This window comes from Ursus americanus, chromosome 13, assembly GCF_024610735.1.
Source record: "Ursus americanus isolate L20-20 chromosome 13, mUrsAme1.1.p, whole genome shotgun sequence".
Lineage (NCBI taxonomy): Eukaryota > Metazoa > Chordata > Mammalia > Carnivora > Ursidae > Ursus > Ursus americanus.
This window is the reverse complement of record NC_142139.1, coordinates 66,060,697-66,082,778: the sequence shown is the minus strand read 5'-3', so window position 1 is coordinate 66,082,778 and position 22,082 is coordinate 66,060,697. Positions and strand designations below refer to the sequence as shown.

General features: G+C 44.7%; 1 protein-coding gene across 7 annotated transcripts in view; it reads right to left on the bottom strand.

Moving 5' to 3' along the window:
* Positions 1 to 875: 875 nt before the first annotated feature.
* ADRA1A (adrenoceptor alpha 1A) overlaps positions 876 to 22,082 on the bottom strand; it is a 107,699-nt gene continuing 86,492 nt past the window's right edge. Inside the window, exons 2-4 of one of the 7 annotated variants that reach the window (XR_006775650.2) lie at positions 7,075 to 7,463; positions 2,641 to 2,750; positions 876 to 2,531 (exon numbers count right to left, since the gene is read on the bottom strand). Coding sequence is in view for 5 of the 7 variants with exons in the window: in XM_045774109.2 (XP_045630065.1) it covers positions 6,943 to 7,463 (521 nt within the window). In the remaining 2 variants the exon portion in view is untranslated. Of the gene's footprint in view, positions 7,464 to 22,082 lie in introns of all 7 variants that reach the window. The other 6 variants (XR_015726540.1, XM_045774109.2, XM_045774112.2 and 3 more) reach the window with 6 other exon arrangements.

Below are 22,082 nucleotides of genomic sequence, written 5' to 3'. Positions count from 1 at the left end.
GAAACCTGGATTCATCGTCTCAGGGGAGGACTGAATGTTTCCCCATTCACCCCAGTTAGGTGATTTCAGACTTAAAAATGAAAAACAGGGAAAGAAGAAGGAAACCGATGAGGAAGAGAGGGAAGAGAAGAAGTCCTGCTAGAAGCTGGTATTTGTCTCTGGAAGATGTCCCTCCCCTCCAGCACCACTTTCTGCACCCTGCTTCTTGGTAATCCCCAGGGTGGACCCTCGGATGCCCTGGTGCAGGGTGCTGTGGTCAGAAAGCCTTCCCAAGGAGCCACGTGTGACCCCTAAAACCTCTGGGACCCCCATTTGAACAGGCTCCAGTGCTCTGGGAGGGGTTTCACACTGGCTGTGGTCAACTGGGTGGTGGGTGCTTCCCTCTTGTCCCGATGCCTGGATAGAAAGTCACAATGATGTACTGGAGTACGTCTTTTGGGTGAGTGGGTTATGCGGAGCAGGCCCCCAAGTATGAACTTGTCTCTTCATCTAACAAATCATGAAGGTTGGAAATATTAATGTGGTTAAGCGGAGATGTGTAAATGGCATATTTAAAAAAAGGTGCTTGTAAGTCGAACACACAAATCCACTGCTTAGCATTGTTATTATTCCTATACCGTAAGCTAGAGATGACAGAGATCAAAGATGGCAAATTAGGGCCTATGGGCTAAATCTGGCCCATGACCTGTTTGTTTGTTTTTTTTTGTTTTTGCTATGGCCTGTGAACTACGAATGAATTCTACATTTTTAGAGGACTGTCCAAAAAAAAAAAATAAGCAAAAACCAAAAAAAGAATGTGTGACAGCATATGGCCCACAATGCCTCAAATATTTACTATCTAGCCATTTACAGAAAAAGTTTGCCAACCCCAGGTGTACATTAAATAGATTTTTATTTTTTTAGTTGGTCTGGGAACACCCTTCCCCTCCCCCATCTGTAACAATGCTTCTTGGAAAAATGCGTTCTTGACTTGCAGCAGATGAACTTGGAACCCACCCAGCTCATAAGCTGGGGACTGTCTGTGCCTCTTAGCATTTTTCGTGCCAAATGCAGTGCCTGGTGCAGGAGAGGAAGGGAGCAGCTTGCTGACAATGATGAAGGGGTGTAACAACAACCCTCAGGCGCACTGGAAGAGGAGCTTCCCGAAACTTCCTTTGCAAACTTTGCATTCCTGAGGTCCTTAAGGTTTTAATCACTGCTGGCTTTGCCCTACCTGTCACCCTGTTGAGCAAGCCAAGAGCCCCCTGCCCTGCTTACTTCCTTAGCTCTGGTGTGGCCTATCTAGGGAGAAAGAACAGAATCACATCTGCTAGTCCTTTAGCCAATGAGAAAAGCATAGACAAATATGCACTCTGAACCATCTTGTATTGCCCAGGTGTTGGCAGGGATATAATAGGAGAGAAGGTGCCAATGGAGCTGAAAATATGGATCAGAGATGAATGAGGGACATACAAAATTCATGGTCTCAAGAAACACAATGGACCCCGGGGTTACTGAGGGCGTCATGGAAAACAGAGTCAGAGGCTGGATTTGGGGCTTAAGTCTCTATGTCCCCTTGTTTCTTTGTATGTTAAGTATAGATAACACACCCTTCCTTCTCTTTGTCCCTCATAGGAATGACTTGAGATAAGCAAAATTACTTGGGCAAATACAAAGAGTCACATAAATGGGAAGACATATATTAAGCTCATGTTGGGACATCCTGTCTTACTTTCTTTTCTGTTGCATCTGAATGCACCTCCTGTACTCAGGCTTCTTAACAGGTTGGCGCCTTCATTATTTTTTTCTCCAAATACAGTATGAATTTGCTCTTAGATTTTTTTTCTTACCTAATTAAGTGTATTTCTCATAGTTTAGCTCTAATCATTTCCAGCTTATAACGTGGCTCTGTTGACTATAATATAGAGGGAAAGTGCTATAATGACTCCTGAGCCACAGGGAAAGGAAAGACAATCATTTTGTGTTTGGAAATGAAGAAGCCAGCAGCTTCAGGGCAGTTCCTTGCTTATCAGTTGAAGCAAAGTTTTAGGAAACCACGCATCCTGCTTTGAATGATGTCCAGGGTGAGTCTTCCCCTTCCTTCTCAACACCGCCCCCTGCCCACTGCCATAACCTTCCTTTTAGGTGGGAGACTCAGGAATCCATGTGGCAGTAGCAGAGAAGAAATGATATTTCCTGCACAGAGCAGATGAGCTCCATCCTCAGCCCCCACGGCATCTGGGTCTGGGGTGGGAGGCACGAGTGAGGCCATGCTGATGGGAACAGTGGCAAGGGGCTGGGTGTCCTCTGCTGAAATCCTAACTTGCTTTTGCCAGCCCGGCCCCCAAAGTCATCTCCACTCACTCATCTTGCGGGGACTTTGGAGGGCCAGGAGGCCACTGTTGTCATTGCTTTTTGAAGACGGTGGACCCTGCAGTGGCCTGGGCTTAGCCCTGCTCCCCGGCACAGTATGTAGACAAGGAGCAGGTGCCAACAGTGTTCCAACCAGGCTGGACCGGAGCTGTGTGCAGGTGGTTTCAGGGTTAAAAGTCCTAGTAGTATAAAAAGAAATCAGAGTAACAGTGAGCACACCTTTGATGCCTTCCTACTGACCACCATTGCCTTCTTTTTGGTCACCCTATTTTTGCTTGCAGAGTTTACCTTCCATGGGCTCAGGCTCCCTTCTCCCTTTGCTGATGAGCAGAGCTCTTTCCTTAATTAAGTCAACAAGTACTCATACGCAGAGGCAGCATCTCTTTTGGCAAGAGGACCTGTGCAGAACCAACCCCAGAAGCAAATGAGAATGTTTGTCAAGCTCTCATTAAGTAGCTGTGATTAAAGAGTGAATAATTACCTGACTAAGCAAAGAGTTCCTAAAACCTTCTTGCTCCCAGGCTGCGACCACGGGACCTAACGGGCCAGAAGGTCTGTGTGATGGGTTCACTTTGAGGGGCTGAGGCAATCCGAGATACTCAGGGCATCAAGCTCTCATTTGCAAAAAGGAATATAAGAACAAGTGGATGCCAGCTAATCCACAGCCAGGGTTGCCAACTGGTTCATTTTCGAAGATTGCCTACATCTCTGGCTACCTGGGGATCAGCATGGTAAGCCATTCCCCGATGGGGACACACATGAAGTTCACGTTTGACATGCTCTCTGGGCTTGATGAAATTCCTGGTGAAATATCTATAAGTCCTTTTCTCTCTCTTTCTCTCTCTCAACTCAAATTAAAAAATCATGTTGGAGTACAGATGAGAGTGATGTCGTATTTGTTTTTATTTTAAAAAGGGATATACTTCCTGAAAGTGTGCCAGTTAACTGAGGTTGATTGTTAGTAACTCCAACATCCTATGCAATATGTTTCATAGCCACAACTGGGTTTTGGCATTCTAGGCCAATGCAGCATCTTCTGCATTCTCTTATTTGCCTATCTGCTCCCAGTTTGATAGAATTTGTCTTTCTCATATGACCCGTATAACTTTCCATGTCATTATCCCCTAAATAATGGTGCAGTCTGAAAGGTGGAATTGAAGGCACCAAACCCTTCTGATTATGATCTGTTTTGGGGACTTGGCTGGGCTGGGGTTTGGCAGTATATGTACGGAGGTTGATTGGATGGTAAATCCCCAAGAAACAAAACGTTAAAATGCTGCATGGTTTCCTATCTTCAGCATCCCCAGTTCAAACTGGGGAACATTCCCCCCGTGCCCTCCTCCCCTTCCCCACTATTTAGGAGGCAGAGGCACTGGGAAGAACGTGTAGACTTGAGAGTTAGGCAGACCCAGGACTGAATCATGGTTCCTTGCTGGCCTAGGGAGAGTCCTTCATCACTCCCAACTATTAGATTTTTATCTTTGAGATAGAAATGTGAAATCGCTATGAGGCTAATGGGGTATAAAATGCCCTGCTGATGGCTGGTGTGCAGAAGAACCTAACAAAAAAGCCTTATGAATATATTTATTTAACCAAGTATCACTTGTTCACCATGGCTGGGCAAATCCAGGTAAGTAGTGTGAGTTCGAAGCCTTCATATTTTGGAGAGTGTTGGCATACACAAAGTGATGACAGACAGAACGATCTTGGACGAGACAGGAGTAAAGGCAAGTGGAAGAAAAGTGACAAGCAAAATGCTTTCTTAAAATCCTGGCAATAGCTGGGGGAAATGTTTAAGTAGAGAGAGCTTTGAGGTCTCTCTAACTGCATGCAATTCAAACTGCAGAAGAAACTCAAATTTTGCCTATCCCATAATGTCAAGTTGATTTTTTTGCGATGTTTCGATAGTCTCAAAGCAACTGCTTTTTATAACACATTAGAGAAAACATTTTGACCACTGCTGCTCTGGGTAAATTCTTCAAACTCCAAATAGAAGCAGTAAACATGTGAGTATAAATATGACAATCATTTGTTTAACTGTGACAATTTTAGAGAGTTTTTGGCATGCTCAAAGGTACAGAGATTTTTGTGGATGAGTAAAAAATAACTCCAGTATTGTTTATCCCACTTTGACTAAGTCTTGGGTGACATTATCAATTTCTTGTAAAATTGGCGTGTTTATACCTAATAGCACGTTATGGGAAAGGAAATAAATGTTAAAGTTTGCCTCCCCGGAGAGCCTGGGGTTGGTGAAGAGTGTAGCAGATAATTATTTATGGACAGTTTCACATGAATACAATTGTCATGGCTTTTATGTGATGACCAAAAGATATTGAGTTGTTTATTTTGATTAGAAGTGGCATCAATGCTAGTTTTCCGGTAATCCTTAGCTTTCTAAAATCTAAAATTTAAATTTGTCTGGGAATGTGTTTAAAAGGAGCCATATCTTACAGAAGCAAAACTATTACCAGTCTTTTCATGGGGATGCCCTTCCTGTAAAGGAGAGACTGACAAAAGGGGTTTTTAAAATTCAGATCCTGAAAGAAACTCTTCCCCACAATGAAACTTATCTTTCCTATCACGGCAGAAGACAAGCAAAGTTTGCAGACTCAAGTCCTTCCCTGATGCTTACGTCCATAATAGGACACTCACATCTGGTAGAACTGTTACGGCACATGCAGACAGACCAGGAGAGTCTAAAAATCCAGCCAATATCTAACATCAGATTCAAAGTTATAAGCACAAGGCATAGCGCCTGTCTGGTCAGCCAGAAGACATTCTCCAGAAAGGGCTGAAAGAAGCAAAATATTCAATGGCCAAGCACGACCGACAACAGCCTCCAATCCACATGCAAACACACCCCCCTCCCCGCCCCCATGGCAGTGTGCAAAGCTATCAGCCTTCAAGAAGCACTTGAAGAAATTTTCATTTTGCTGCCTGGGAAGAAGAAAAGATTAACAGGCTCCTACCTTGGTGGTGAAGGCTAGACAGGGGCCACAATCTACTTTGAAATTCTTAGAGCGAATTACTCAAATAGGGGGAAGAGGCCACAGAAATGGTCAGTCAGAAGTTTTAGATCAGTGATTCTGGCCAGGAATTATGCCCAAACCATACACCTTATTTTAAATTCTTATTGTGGGATGTGAAAAAAATTTCCATTTTTTACATACAATAATCCTCTTCCTCTTTAGTCATATATGGAGTTATTAAGGTTGACCAGAATTTGGTATACAGAAAGCAAAAGTAGCACGTTCCCCAAGTTCCCATAGAAAGTGGGAATCGATGATGTGAACGGGCTCCTGGATCTTTCACCAGAATAAATGGGCTTCTGTCGAAAACTATTTGCAAATTCCTGCTTTAGATGATTTTCTGGTGACCAGTCGGTATCCTCCCAAGCTAAGCATGTGTATCTCTCAAAGTTCAGGAAGGATATACCTGGATCATAAGGCTCATTCCACCATGCTATCTGTGCATTCGGGACCTTGAACCTCATTCCTTATGCAGTAGCGAAGCCTCGGAGGAAAAACGGAAGTCCAGATGCGCCTTCCAATATATTATAAGCTCTGGATTTTCATAATGGTGTTCTGGAAAAGGTAAGCCATTTGCCAAGAAAAGCCTTCCTAGGCCACATCAAAACAGCTGTGCAGGAAGTTTGTAGCCTCTTAGCGTGAAATTAGCACCCACCCCACCCCACCCCAAACCCTTGATCTTTAAATATGTTTCACAAGAAGACTTCCTCAATTTGATCTTGGAACCACTTACTGGAATTTTTTTCTGTAGTAGGAAAGTTGAACAAACCGACCCTCACCTCTACTGTCTCCTATCAGGAAAAGCCATCTTTTCCCGACTGTCTAGACCCAAGCATAGAGGATGTGCCTCCACTAGTTCCATTGCGTCATGAGTGCCTCTTGTCCTCATCTTTTCATCTTTAGGGAATCGGGAGCAGTAGCCGGTCAAATTGCAGCAAAAGGTAGATCTCACTGTCAAGTTGCACCCAAGTTAAGAAACTGGATATGGTCAGAAATGGTGGAGTTTAAAACGTGCTCTAAAAATAATGTGCCTGGGTATTGGCCACCATCTTAAGGCTCTTCCTCTCCAGGCCCTCTCCTCATAAATATCCAACGTGGCTGTCAGTAAGTTTAGCCTGAAAATAAAATCCCCTCACTCCATCAAGAAATAGCTCCAAACTTAGAGTGTGTGCTCAAAATATTCATGATGAAATCATAACCTTATATTTATAGTCTTTTGGATTGTGTATGACATTCTGTTTCCCATGGTGTTTTCGATGCAAGGGCCAGACGTGGAAAGCGGCCTCAGAGGATGACCGCGAGAGCATTAGCCTCAAGGAAATGCTGTTTATCATCATTTGGAGCTGGATGGCTGTGTGACATCCTCCTTCTTCCCTGAGCCCTACCCACTGCCTGAGAGTTGGGTCTCTTCCCCCACCCCATTCCCAGATTGTCCCCAGTGTCCTGGTCCTGTCTTGTCATCCAGGAAGAGTGAACTGGCCTTCCAAGTAGGAAGTGGGGTGGGTGCCTAAGATCATACCTCCCTCCCCCCACCCCCCTTCCTTCTGACCTTTCCTGTCCTCTAGACTTCCTCCCCATTTTCACTGAGGGAGATGGTGTGGATCTTAATGGTTGGAACTTGGTGGGTCTCTCCATGGCTGGGGGTTGAGGGCCCCACACAGCAGCACACCTGCAAAAAGCTTTTACTTCTCACCCGGGCTGTGGTGCAGGCTGACTGGTCTTTGGACACTGTAATCCTGGCAGATTCACGGGGCACTGAAGAGAAAAATTTCCATTCGCAAACCCCATCCGTCTTGGAGATCTTATAGAAGGTCTCTCCTGATCCCACTGGGATGCGCACCAGGTCCTTGTGCTGCCCTTCCAGGGCGTGGCTGGGCGGGTGCAGGGTATAGCCCTGCAGGGTGTGTTTAGAAGACTGCTTTCTGCGGAGACACTGGATTCTCAAGACATTCTGAAAGGCCTTTTTAAACTCTTGACTGGAGCACGGGTATATAATGGGGTTGATGCAGCTGTTTAGGTATCCGAGCCAAAATGCTATTTTAAAAACTGTTTCTGAGGGCTTGAAATCAGGGAAGAAAGACCCTGGAAGAAAACACAGATTTGTACATATTATTTGCAAGCCAGCAGACCAACTGGCTAGGAAAACAAGCAAACAAACCAACACATATATTTTTTCGTCTTTCAAATGTTTCGCGTGATTCCAAATGAGTCTGCGTTTCTCACATCTGACTGGCTAGCCCCTACGTGTAATATCCTCCGAGGCTGTTCTCACCTGGTTCACATGTGTAAAATCCATTATGGGAACCAGACCCACTGGTGGGTTTGTACCAGTTCTCATCAACATCGCTTGGTGGCTGCAATGAAGCTTTTCATTAAAAAAGGAAATTTTGGCTGTGTCCACATATCCAAGTTGTTTGGACTGCATTTAATAACAAGGGAGTACCTGGGTGGCTCAGTTGGTTAAGCGTTTGCTTTAGACTCAGGTCATGATCCCGGGGTCCTGGGATTGAGCCCTGAATTGGGCTCCTTGCTCAGTGGGGAGCCTGTTTCTCCCTCTCCTCTTCCACTCTTCTTTACGTCTTGTCTCGCCCGTGCTCACTCTTCTCACCTGTGCTTTCTGTTGTTATCTTTGTTTCAATCTCTCTCAAATAAATAAAGATACAATCTTTAAAAAAAATAAAAAAATAGAAACAAGTTGGAATCCATTAAAGTAAGCCATATTAAAATGGGCTTACCTAAACATTCCCTTTGTTTTTTGATGCGGGGTTACATAGACACAGCCTAAGTTACTATGAATCCCTTCTCTCCCAAACATGGAAATTGTATTTTTTAACGAGAATCCAAAATTCACAAAGGATTGGCCTTGCCAACTTTCAGCTAGCCATTTTCTATTGTATCAAAATGATGCCGATTATTGTTGATGATGCCCTTTGATGTTCTAGGATACTCCCCTGCTCAACATGCCCCAAGGGCTGCCAAATGCTTGCCAGGCACTTGACATTTGAGGATCCTTCACAGTACCCAACGTAAGCTAGCTTTCTAGCATTAATACTTTTACTCTAACCAGACTCACTACAAACTTGACCCGTCATGGCTCATTTTTTGGTCCTTTCAAGTTGGGTCTTAATGTCTAAAATGTTCTTTCCCACCCTTTTTACCTACTCAAGTCTTATCCATTAATTTACAGGGGAGGAATCAAGTTTCAGACCTCTTTACATCTTACGAAGTGACCGTCCTCTAGCTCTTGGTAGCAGAGTGACAAAACAATGGAACCCTAAAGCATGAACAATCTTAGGGATTACCTTATTTAGTTACTGAGTCTTCAAATTTAAAAAACAATGATTAGAAAGGTTGTCACAAACTTGATTGCTACAATGAGGGATAATCACTGCCATGGTGATGGGTAGAAGCATTCAGAACTCACAGCGTTCTTTATTCTCTGCACCGCTCTTTTCTTTTGCATCAACCTAAGGTCTTGATTTCACATCTTTCTTTTTCTCTCTGCTCGACATACCCATCAGAGTCATGACAAACTGTTGGGTATGCTTAAGATCCACTCTGGAGAACATGGTCCTGAAATTCAGCAGGGCATCTCACAAATACAAGCGAAATGTGAACTTAAATATTGCAGAACCAAAGAAGACAAAATGGTACGGTGGTCGATGGGAGCATTTTTTGTCTCTAAAACACGCACACACATACAGATGATTGTTGTTATGTGAGAAAGTATTATGCTTTAACTGCAAACCACTTAATGTTTTCCTGTAATTTTAATGGAATTTACTCATATTGAGTGCCTGGCTTACAGTAAATGCTTTAAATACAATTTAATCACCATTAGTAACATTAAGAATTATGGGACTTTTATCAATATCCCTATTTTAGAAAGGAAGAAACTGTGGTTTAATGGGGTTGAACAGAAATAATGGGGGAATAGGTAAAATGCATAAAGGGGAGTGAGAGATTCAGACTTCCAGTTACGGAATGACTAAGTCATGAGAATAAAAGGCACAGCATAGGGAATATTATCAATGATATCGTAATAAGAATTACATGGTGACAGATGGTAGCCACTTGAGGTGAGCATAGCATACGGTATAAAGAAGCTGAATCATCATGTTGTAGACCTGGAACTAATGTTAACATTGTGTGTCAACTATACTCAAAAAAATTTTTTTAAAGTGTAAGAGTTCAAACTTTTATATTATATTAAAATGTAGCCCTAAAATTAAAAAAATAATAATACAAAAAAAATAAGGGGGTTGAATAACTCAGTTCAGGTCACTCAGGCAGTAATTAATTATTGGTAGGGCTGGGATGTGAAATTGGCCAGCCTGACTGTAGGATCTATGTTTCCTCATGGAATACCGAAATATATTGGAATAACAAATCTCTTGGGAAGGAAGATGGTGTATGGGGAGTGATGAAGTGCACAGTTGGCAGAAGCGAAACTGGAAGGATGCTTTTTCAAACTTCATTTGAGAGGTGGAGAAAGTGGCCAACGCCAACATGACTGGTGGTTTAGTGGGAATATGGTCAGTCCCAGAAAAGAAACAATCATCTTACATTATGATGCCTATATATTGTCCACTATTTCTTTCTAATAGCGACAGTGATCCTGTTAAGGGAAACTGCTTCACAAAGGCACGCCTTGGCCTGGGCTTGATGAGGATATATGAACCTGGCACACCTTGTCTGGGGATCTCATCATTCTGTAAATCAGATAGGCAGGGGAGTGTATTTCTTTTATTTGAAGAATTGAAATAAAAAAGAAAAAATATATGAAGTATGAATTAGGAATGCGAATGCTAATAAAGTGATTTGGGAACTCTGGAATTTCCCACAATCTCCTCAAGGACACTGTCCTCACAGAGCCCAGTTTTGCATGCATGAATATCAGTAAATTTCTTCCCTTCCTTGAGTCCCTTAGAATTCCAGGTCTGGCTGACCCAGAGCCCGGCTCTTGGGTTTTCTCTACACTGGCCTTCCAGCTATGTCCACAGATTAAGAGGCAAATACTGGTTTCCCAGTCTGTGTGCTCAAAACATCATCTCCTCCCTGCAGCTAGGGAATATGGTGAGACACGGAGATGGTTAAAATGAATTTACACCAAGTTTAGAATGTCAGAGTGTCCAGCTTTAATGTTCCAGGGATATTGTCTTGGGCAATCCAAGCACATCTCTTACGATATTGGCTTTTCAGACTAATTGAGGGATTCTTCTGGACCACAGGCCTTCCCAGAAATGATCCCCTTTTAATTTACCCCTTAAGGGACAGCACCTAGATGTGTGGAAACCTAACACAATGTGCCCATTCCCAATCTGACAATCCCATAGGGGCAGGTCGTGGGATCCATGTCTCCTACTGGTGTCTTCATCCTCCCTTGGGGGGATCCTCTTTCAGCAGCTGCTGGCATATGTGAGGAGAGGCACTCACAACTTTATGTCCGTCCTTCAGGAACTTTCCAAAAGGTGAGAAAAGTCAGCACGGGCTGTTTCCCTCCCTATTCACATCCTTCGGTCTCTTTCTGTCTTTCATTTTTCCTCCCCTAGACAGGGAGACTGAGCTGGAATCTGGCTTGGAAAAGAGTTGCTGCTGTCTGGTCCCCAGCAGGGTTCCCTCATCCCGCCATCTCCTTCTCTGTACAAACCTTCCCACTCAGGCACCGTCTTCTCGGTGATCCCCACTATTTCTATCCCTCAATTCCTTCTCAGATCCCTTTCTTCTTAATGACGATGATGCTTTTTAGGATGGGAGGGCTACTGCATCATGCTTCTCCCTGCTTTCCACCCACCATGGCATGGAGCCCCAGGGTGGAATCTGCTGGTTCTGGAACGGCGCCTCTGACCCAGTCACAGGCGGTAAACCTCCTCCCTCTGAGCCTGCACCTCGTCAGTGTTGCTTGCTGGTGGAGCTCTAGAACCCAGCACGATGCTGGCATCTCAGAGGCTCCTCCCAGTTACTGCTGAGTGAATGGCCGACCCCTGACCTCTCCATGACTCTGCTTCCCCGACGACGAGGCCTGGCTTTCTTCTCTGCCTGACAGCCATAGCCCTGATTTCTCTTCCTGCTGGTGCCTTCCTTCTTTTTCTGTTTTTTTTTTTCCCTTTCCCTTTTTCTGCCCAGTTTCTGTTCAATCCTCTGGTTTTCTCTGTGATGGTGTTTCACTACCCTTTCTTCCTTGCTGCATTATCTGGTATCAAACGCTATCGTTGTTCTCACCATGTTTCATAGGAAGAACCAGACTTTTGAATGACCCACAGGAGCATAAGGGCTCCTATTTCTCTTGTCACCATAGGCTGGCTGTGCACTTCCACACCCCCTGCCCCCTGCCCAGACTCTGCTTCAAAAGGAGCAAACTGCTCCCAGCTTAATTCTCTGAACCCCTCAGCCGGCAGGTCATGTCATCCCTTGCCTGTGAATCCGCCTGGTTACATTCTTGAGCTGGAAAAACCCCAAGCCCCTAGGGACTCATCCTTTCACTGAGTTTCCTTCCACCACTTGCTCTGCGGCAGAATCTCTGGCTCTTTTCTTTTCTGGACCCTCCAAACATCTTGGTGAACTAAAATCTGGCCACATGAGGTAGGGACAGAAAGAGTTTATCCTTGAACACCATCCAGGCCTTCACCCTTGGAGATTCAGAACCCTCACCTCGACGGCTGAGTCCTCTAGATTTTAAGGAGAAATTCAAACTGATGATTTCAAATGATGCCACTTCTGTCTCGTCACTCGATGTCTTCTCCATTGGGAACATGTAACCTTTCATTTCTGACCCAGGGCTCATCTGTAGGTTTATGATGGGGGACACTGGGAGCCATTCAAGTGAAGGCTCGGCCACCTAGAGTCACATTTCAGCTACTGAGTTACAGCAGTGTTTTCTCTCAAAGCCACCAAGACAAGAGAAAACCAGTTTTTCTGCCAGTGTTGGTGTCCTAAGTGAGTTTTCTCCCCCAGTGCTCCAGTTCACTCTAAAGGCAGTGAGGATCCAAATGGAGTTCTCAAATTCCAACCCAGCACTGGTCATGAGAAGGTAGTTCTTCAGTTCAGCTCTCTCAGAATGAGGGTGACTCGGTATGGAACCAGAAGGCTAGGAGTCAGTTCTAGCCTTCCAGCTTCTATGCTTCATTTCACCCACCTGCAAACTTCACATCTTAATAACAACTTCGAGACACCGGGTTATGGTAAGCCCGAATTGGCCAGAGTCACAGAACGCCAGAACGTGGAGACTGGCAGAAACTTAGCCCCTAGCCAGCACTGCCATCCCTTCTCACAGATGAAGACAGTGAGGCCAGGAGGGAAATGGTTTCCACAAAATCACCTGGCTCTTTTGTGGTCCAGCCAGGCCTAGACCCAGACTCCGCACGGCTTCACCCATTTCCACTCCTGATCTCGTGTGCCATTTAGCAACCCCGCCGTGGCCCAGGAAGTGTTCATGGCAGTTCTGTGCAGCTGTTGTCATAGGACGACGGCAGGTTTTTCAGAGATCATTAGAAACAAAGGGGAGGAGAGCAGCACCATCAATACGACAGCATTTAAAAAGTCGTAATGTAGTGTTCAGACCCTGGAAAAAAGCACAGTGGGTGATAATCTTGGAACGGCCCATCTGCAGGGTTCACATTCTGAAAATTGGAGTTTGAATGACTCCAATTAAAAGAATGTGGACTCCAAAAGAGAAGCTAATGTTATGTGACGATGGGAGCAAATGACCCTTAATTGTTTCTCCCCGTCCAACCCGCGGTCTCTCTGTGCGTGTGGTACCAGTCTAATGTGACTGGTACGCATCCAGTGAACTGAGGAGAGACACAAGCTGTCGCACAAAGAGGTGGCCAGCTCTCCAGGCCAAGGAGCTCCCGTGCCAAAGCAACATTCAGGCCAGATCAATTGGCATCTTCTTACCAGGGAGAAAACTCTGCTCCATTGAACAAAAGCCCAGAGAAGAGGGGTCGGAATCAAAGGATAAGCTCAGGACCAAGTTTCTTGTCATCCCAGAGTATACTAGAGGCCTCTGCATTGGGCTGCCAGTTTGGCCGTGTCCAAGTGACATGCCTGAGCCCTCCTGAGGTTCACTTAGGGGCCACCCTTGGGCGGTTCTCAGCCAGCAGGAGTCGTTAGGTTCTCCACCTAGAGTCACGGTCAGCAATACCGAAGAATGCTGGCCAGACTAACCACGAGCTAGAACCCTAGGCTCTCAACTGAACATTCACAGATAGACTTCCCATGAAAAGAAATACAAGTCCAAGTAGGCACAGAGATTCATTTTCCTGAGGAGAGGACTCCGGCTTCCATTGGCTTCCCACTATGGTCTTTGGGGGCACAGAGGTTGGCTAAGCCTGGATCCTGAGAATAAGCTGTGCCTCTGGCTGGCACGCCCCATGTACCCGACGACAGCATCAAGCTCACAAACAGGGCAAGGGGGTGAGAATTCCACAGGTCTTTAGAAGGACCTGCTCTTTTCTTCTATTTAACTGAGGCTTGAAATAGTATAATTCTGGTCTTGTGCCTGTTAAGAAAGTAATGTGGTTGCTCCTTTCACAGAGTTAATATGTTGAGTCTTTTCTGAACTTTCTGGCAGGAAGCTGGGCTAGTGGTCACGGGGAGGAAGGCTGGAGGTGTGTGAGGGTGCACTGAGTAGTGGGAAAGATGCATACTGTGTGCTGGGTACATAGCACCGAACAATCCCGGGGCGCTATGGGGACTGTCCAGTGCGGATGGGACTGCTGCCCCTTTTCCCTTTTTCCAGGGACTGGGGTTATTGGCCTATGGTTTCTAGTGTTAAGAATCACTGCTTCTTCCAACCCAGGCAAAGAAAGAGGTCACCTGGAGGGAACATTCTCTCAAACCTCACAGTTAGTCAAGTGGGAGACACTCTTTAATGGCACCGTTCTGGCTGGCCGAGTGTGGCTCTGCAGAATTAGGGATTTTACTCTGGAGGAGTCCAGGCTGCTCAAAGCAAAGCTCTACAAAGGGTGTCCCTCCCCAGTTATCAAAGCCCCAGCCAGCATTCCTCCTTTCAGAGGGTCTCCCTCAGGGGAGAACTCCTGCCCAGCTGGACTAGACCGACTGCACATCTCCTTCCAGAGCACCCTGTGTGCTGGGTTTCCTTTTGAAATGAGTTAATAATGCAAATGGTTTCAAAAGACAGCAAGATTCCCCCCCTCCCCTTACTTAACAAATGATAACTTGATTGGGGAAAATGCTAGCAACTAAGCCGTCATGTTCTTTTATAGGCTGTTTCCTTAAAAGCGCTCTTCTTTCATAAATCAGCCCATTTTCCAAACGTTGCCACTTTCCTCAAGGTCATCACTGTTTCATGAGTCTCCCATTTGAAACGTCTTATCATCTCCACACGAGAACTTTCTCCAGCCACCTGGTCTAAAGAAGAGTAGTCCTCGAGCTAGTGCCATTTCTTTTCTTTTGTGGCTCATAATCGTGCTTTGCAAGCTTTCGAAATTTTTTTTTTTCTTGTGGTGAGGACTTTTCAGATTTACTCTCTTAGCACCTTTCAAGTATGCAATACAGTGTTATTAACTGTGTTCTCCATGCTGTACATTACATTACATCCTGTGACTTGTTTTATAACTGCAAGTGTGTACCTTTTGACCCCGTCACTCATTTCACCCACCTGCCGCCCCCCTGCAAGTGTTCTTGTTCACTATGCTTTCTTTGATCATCTCCTTCTCCAGAGTGTGCAGTAAGCTCCCGGGGGCGGGGAAGGGGGAAGAGGGCCTGTCATTCTCACTGTAGGGCAAGCCCAGGGGTTGGTTCAGTCCTTGAAAGGAGTCTGTGTATTTGACTTCTCCTCCTCTTTGTCTCTTCTATTTCAACCATCACCAAGCCTCACTGATGTTTTCCTTCGAAACGCCTTTTTAAGACTTGCCTTTCCCCTCCACAAGCATCCCTAGACCCCTGCCTTGTGGTGGCAGAGCACGGAGGATCTCGTTGTTTCCAGCCTCGCTCAGTGCTAAGCCAACAGTGCCCGATTCATCACCCTGCAGCCTTGTCAGGATGGTTCCACTTTTCCACTCAGAAATCAAGGGAGTTCACGACCAGGGACTAAGAAGGCGTGGATCATCGTTTAAAGCTGGGTGGGTCACTTGCCCCTCCTGAGACTCAGTTTCCACATCCGTGAAATAAAAGGTTTGCACCAGGTCATGGCTACCACCCCTTGCCCTCTAAAAAAGTATTCACCTCTAGGAAAACTGAAACAGTCAAAAGTGAACATCAAGCCCATCTCAGGCTGGATGGTTAGGGAGCCCTGTGGGGGATGGCCAGAAGGGAAGGGGGCCTACTGGAAGGGAGGGCATGCAAGCTTTGGGGCTAGGTTTTGAGGAAGACATCCTAATGTCCTTCCTGAAGATTCGTGTCTAAGCTGGAGGGGAAGAAGGGTGGAGAGGAGACATCCGAGGGCAATGGTCATGAGCCACACGGGCTCAGGGGTGCATGCAACCCCCCACCCCACTGACATGAGTTATGCTGAGCAGGGACAACATTTGCTCTCCTGCACGGAGCCCAGCATGCTCAGGCTGCTGGCAGGTCCAGGGCCCCCACACCCCTTCGTAATATGGGGGCTGCACACATGCACATCTAGGGCCTAAGATGCTCTGACACTTGTCATCTGGGCATTTCCAAGGGGTGGCACAGAAAGAGAAGAAAGTGCTGGAAGCCATGCAGCAAAATTTTCAGAAATTACTAACAGGGAGGGAAGCTTTTCAAGGGGCTCAGTAATACAGTTAAGGGAACCTCATAATGGTAAGATCAGTCAGAATGTGCGTTGTGAATTATCTTTGTGCTGCTGATAAGATCAAATTCAAGCTTATCACCTGCCATTCCAGGCCCTCCATCATTTGGTTTCCCCTGCCTTACACAACCTCCTTTCCCATGATTCATTCATTCAGCAAAATGATTCGCTTAGTACCCCCAGTGAGGTAGGCGCTGTCGTAGATACTGGACATAGAATGGTCAGGAAAATGAGTACGGTTCCTGTTCTTGGAGTTTACATTCTGTGAGTATTTCCAATAGCTGCCTGTGAAATCGAACAGTGGATTTCCAACACCAAGCCTCTCTTCTTGCCATGGTAGACTGTTTGCAGTAACTCTGTTAATCCACCAAGGACTATGGCCTCAGCTCACGTGGTTCTCCCCTTCGTTCTCCTCCTCCTCCTCAGGGACTGAGCCTCTCCCTTGTATCCATTCCAACTAGAATCCATTCAGATTGTTGATCCTCAAAGCTGTGTTCAAAACCCAGCTCACCTATGAACCCTTCTGGCCTGGCAGTGTAGTTCATTTTCTCTTCATTCCCCCTGAGCACTGGACCTTAGTACTTTCCTCTGTAGTACTCATCGCCACCTTCTAAACTTATTTCTTACCCTCCCTTTGTCTTGAATATAAACTCCCCGAGGGGCAGAAGTTTTTGTCTTTCCATTTCCTTGCTGTATCCTCAACACCTATGACAGTTTATGGCATACGGAGAGCCATGATAAACACACCTAAATGAACGACGCAGTCAATCCTATGGTTCTAGTCTCTCTAAAGACATACACCACTTCTCAGCCCTCACTTACATCTCCAGGATTGTCTACTGAATCAGTGGACGACATTTGTTGATGGCAGAAAATGGCATTCTGAATAAAATGCCTGCTTCAAGTACTTAGAGCTGGAGACATGGAGAAATAGGGGCTGTCTTACCTCACATTCCAACACTTTATCTTCCTGACCTTCGAGATGCTCGTATTTACATCGTATTTACATAAAAACAAAACCATTCTACAAATAAATTTATACAACTAAGTCACAGGTACTACCTGAAATTGTTACTTCCAGTGCTTATGAAGACATTTTATAGGGTCCTGCAGGAAAGGCCGAAGCCTATAATTAAGATGAGATTGTCATCAGCAGCCTCTCCTTTTTGTGGGATGTGAATCCAAGGCCAAACCCCACAAATCCGAAGCAGTGACACAACCAAAATTGGTTACCCAGAGAGGCAGCATGGGAGTTTCTCAGAAGGATGTCCCTTTACGGTCCGCCTTTAGGCTAAGGGAGGTTTCATTCGAGGGTCTTGCCAGCAAGGACATGGGTGAGTCGGCCAGCACTTATGTGGGAAGAGGTAAACAGGCGAGCAGGCAGATGGACTTTTGGTTCTGGACTGCCTGTAAAGATGCCAAATCTGAGTTCTCTGGATAATTCCCTACTTGGAAATGACATACCCGGTCCTCTCACCGGGTCACCCAGAAGCATGTCCCCTCATAGTATGACCATCCCCCAAGAATATTCTCTAGCTCTGTCTAAGGCAGAATAGGAATAATACTTTGATCTCCACCCCCAGCTCTGGCACACCCAAGTTAAGCCAGGGACAGAGATTGTCTGTGGACCCTGCTTACCTCTCCCCAGTCCTAGGCTCAAGCGGGACCCGACCAGCTGAGTGCCTCACTCGCCTCCATCAAAAACAGGTGGTGTTCAAACCGACATAACATATATGCGTAGGCAACTTAATAGTTTGATTTCAAAATAAAAAGTATCTTTTTGGAAGCTATAACATGGCTTCTAAATACAGCTGGGCAAACCAATTTTAAAATGCGGAAGGGACTGTGAAAATCTTCTCTTTAGTTTTAAAAGGCAATCGAGTATGGCACTATTTTGATTACAGACATTTTTGAAAAGCAGAACTGACCATGCTTTCATGGTCTTTCAGCATCAATGTGATATTGAGAAATCTCAGCTGCTGACAGGGGACAACCTCACTCTTTCCAAACGTAGCCAAGCCTTCTGCAGTCTCAACTAACTGCCTTATAGTCAAACAGGGAGGAAAGACATTGGGGAAGCTTATCCATTTCTATGGCTTCAGTTTCCTTCTTCGCTTTGATGACTGTCCAGTCTCTATCCTGGTCCATCTCCAGCTCCTGAACTCCAGTTCTGCATATTCAACTGTTATCAGACATCTTTCCCGATGTTTCCAAACCGCCTCACCCTTAACATCACCAAACTGAACTCATCTCTCACAAAACCTACTCCTTCTCTGCTTCATCCTCAGTAGATGGCACCCTTTCCCCTAAGTTGTACCAGCTGGAAACCACTGTCACCCTCAACCCTTCAGTCTCCCACCTCCTTAGGGACATCCAATCTCTCAGTCCAGACTACCAAACCTTCTTTCTCCTTGTCACCATCCATCCTAGTTCAGGCCACCAGCATCTGCAGCTAGGACCTTCCACCAGCTCACTACCTCAGCTTCCTGCTTCGAGCATTACCTCCTTCCAATCTACTGTCACCTTTGTAGCCAGAGAAACAAACTTGATTACATCTTCCTTGATCAAATCATTTCAAGGACTCTTCACTGACTTCAAGATCAAATACAAATTCTGTACTATGACTTATTAAGTCCACAGGTCTGGAAGACTGAAAATCCACTTTCCTAGATGGCTAGTTAGTAGAGATGGTGATCCAAATGCCCAAAGACTCTAGTGAGTATTACAGAAAAGTAGAAAATTATAACCGGTAGGAGTTGAATATTTGCATAATTGTTAATGCAACTAAGTGATACAGAATCTTTAGTTCACTAGGATGTGGTTTGGGGTCATAGTGGTTGATGTACCAGTTTAATCCTAATGCCTAATATATGGCATCCAGAAGGCAGCATGTCCACTAAAAAGTCTTCCCAAGGCCAGAGCATGAACACCACTCATGAATTTTCATGAATTTTCAACTGTTCGGTGATAGTCAAGATAGTGGTTCAGAAAGTTTTGATAAATTCCCAAGTCAGGGAAACAGAGAGGGAGACAAACCATAAGGGACTCTATAGTTGTTCAATAGGAAACAAACTGAGGGTTGCTGGATGGGAGGTGGGTGGAGGGATGGAGTAACTGGGTGATGGGTGTTAAGGAGGGCACGTGATGGAATGAGCACTGGGTGTTACATGCAACTGATGAATCTCTAAATTCTACATCTGAAACTAATAATACACCATATACTAACTAAATTGAATTTAAATTTTAAAAAATTCCTGAGTCAGGAATAAAGAAGCCTGAAAGATAGCCACAGACAATGGGGAAGAAAAGCCAAAGATGGAGAAAAGTGCATTTGAGGCTGTCTGAAAAGAACCAATTCCTGTGCGTGGTGTGATGTTCTGTTACCCCAAACAGTTGCATTTCTAGGGAAAGGTTGTTCCCCACTACCGTGATTCCCCTCAGAAATGCCCACCCAATATTTGCTCAGATCAGGTGATTATTTCAGAACACACCCGCTAACTACACACAGTCATTTCTGGATGTACTGCTTGAACAGTGGCCTTCCTGAGCACCTCCAGCATGGCTGGCCTCATTCCCCATGCAGATGTTAAAGCCACAGGACTTCTACCTGGGCTGTAGTTGTCAACTCATCTTCCATTCACAGACACATTTTCACCGGAAGAGAAGAATGCTACCATAGTTTGTCAAAATGAAAATAATGATGCTCCTTGTTTTTGTTTATTCCAGTTTGGTTCTGGTGAGTTAAAAGTTAGCTCCATTTCATGTCCTAAGATAGGTACAGTGTTAGCAAGTGGATGGCACAGAAACATATTAGAATCTGGGGGCTCTGGCAGGTTTCCATTTTCCTAAGGTTTTTTTTTTTTTTTCCCGTAAGGCTTACATGTATCTAGGGATAACTAAAGAGGGCAGCTGCTAGGGGCAAGGAGACAGACCAACTAGGAGACTAGCACATGGGTCTGGCTTAGAATTCTGACCAATGGCTAGAAGCTATAGGCAGACAGATTTGGGCTGCCCTGGAAGTTGGTCTTCCTATCAATGAAAGTGTCCTAGGATAGGATGGATAACCAATCCCTGAGGTATAATACTGGGGATTCAAGTGTCATAAAGCATCCTATTAAGATATTCTCGAAGGTACATTCTTACCCTGAAGTTTTAAAACTTCCTAAAGCAAGCAAACACTACTGGGGAAAAAAAGGTGGTTGTTCTGAACGCCTTGTTTCCTTCAATATGGCAATAAAGAAATTGTGCACTGGAAGCATTTTAAGAGGTACACACATGTAAGGATATGGACATGTTATCGGATCTGACAAATGATTTCTTAGCATGATTTACCTTTTTTCTGTGAGTGGGACTAGTCTACATATATTACAACAGTTCCTAAATTTTATTCATTAACAATGCAAGATCCAATAGACACATTCTGATCTAAATTGTTGTTGGAATCATTTATAACCACCTCCTATAAACCCCTGAGGCACCAAAAGCCAAGCTGACTTCCGTGCTACAAGGGGAAAGGATGTAAACGTGCAGAAAGGGTAAGACACTTGCTCAGGGTTACAAAGCTGGTGAGCAGAAGGAAGAGATTAATAACTCTGGTCTTCACTTCAAAAATCTTTCTATTGTTAATACATTAAGATTTTCAGTTGCAAGAGGAGATGTATCTCCAGTTATTTGGGAGCTTTCAGAGGACCAACTCCAAAAAATATGAATATTTTCAAGATAAATGCAGCTTTTAGACATCAAGTGTATAGTTTGAGTCCTTGCTTAGTTTTTGAGTTCACGATCCATATATGCATTTCTACTTACATATCTACAGCAACTTTGATATTAATGTGTGTAAAATGACACACCCTAATCTGCTTGTCTTCTAGTGTTCCCTGTCTCTATAAATGATTATTAACATTCACTCACTTGTTTATGACAAAAACTTGGCAGTCAATCCCGATACCTTCTTCTTGATATCTCCAGTAGAAGATACCACCTAATATTGCCCAAGCCTTTCCACATTTCTCTAGATCCACTGTCATGGCCTAATCCAAGCTACCACCATCTGTCACCTGTAAGATGCTTTGCATTGGTCTCCTGCATCCACGCATAATCCTCCCTTTTCTCTAGGATGATCTCTATGAAATGTAACTCCAATTCGGTGACATCTCTGCTTATATGTCTCAAATGTTTCTCAGTGCTGCTCTTAGATGAAATCCACAATCACTAACATGGTTCATCAGGCCAAATGATCTGGTCTCCCCTCCCTCTTCTGTCCTGACTTGCAAACCTTCCTTGACTCCTCTGATTACTCTGATCTTCTCTTGATTTATGCAATGCTTCTGGGCCACAGGACCTTAGCACCCTTCGTGGTGCTAAGTCCTCTTCATTCTCTAGGTTTTTGCTTAAATTTCACTTGCTTAGGAAAACTATCTGTGATCCCCTTCTATCCATTCACCTGCCCCAGATGACAGGCTAGGATAAGTTCTCTTGTTAAATGCTACCACAGCATACCGTGCTTTCCATTCACCTAACCTGTCATGGTTGCTTTTGTAAGATTACATGTGTAATAATTTGCTTAATGACTCTCCCTATACATATAAATTTCATCAAGATAGGAATTGTACCCGATGCATTGTAGGTTTTTAGTAAATATATCTACTCATGAATAAAATAGACATTCATCGAGCACTTTTTACATGCCAAACCTCATGCAAGTTATTTCACAAACATTATCCCATTTAATTCCCCTGTACAGTATGTGAATATATTATCAACCTCATTTGACAGATGAAGAAACTGAGGCTTAGGGAGTTTAATTCACAACTCAGCACTGGAGGAGATAATGCTAAGCGAAATAAGTCAAGCAGAGAAAGACAATTATCATATGGTTTCACTCATTTATGGAACATAAGAAGTAGGAAGATCGGTAGGGGAAGAAAGGGGTAAAGAAAGGGGGGGTAATCAGAAGGGGGAGT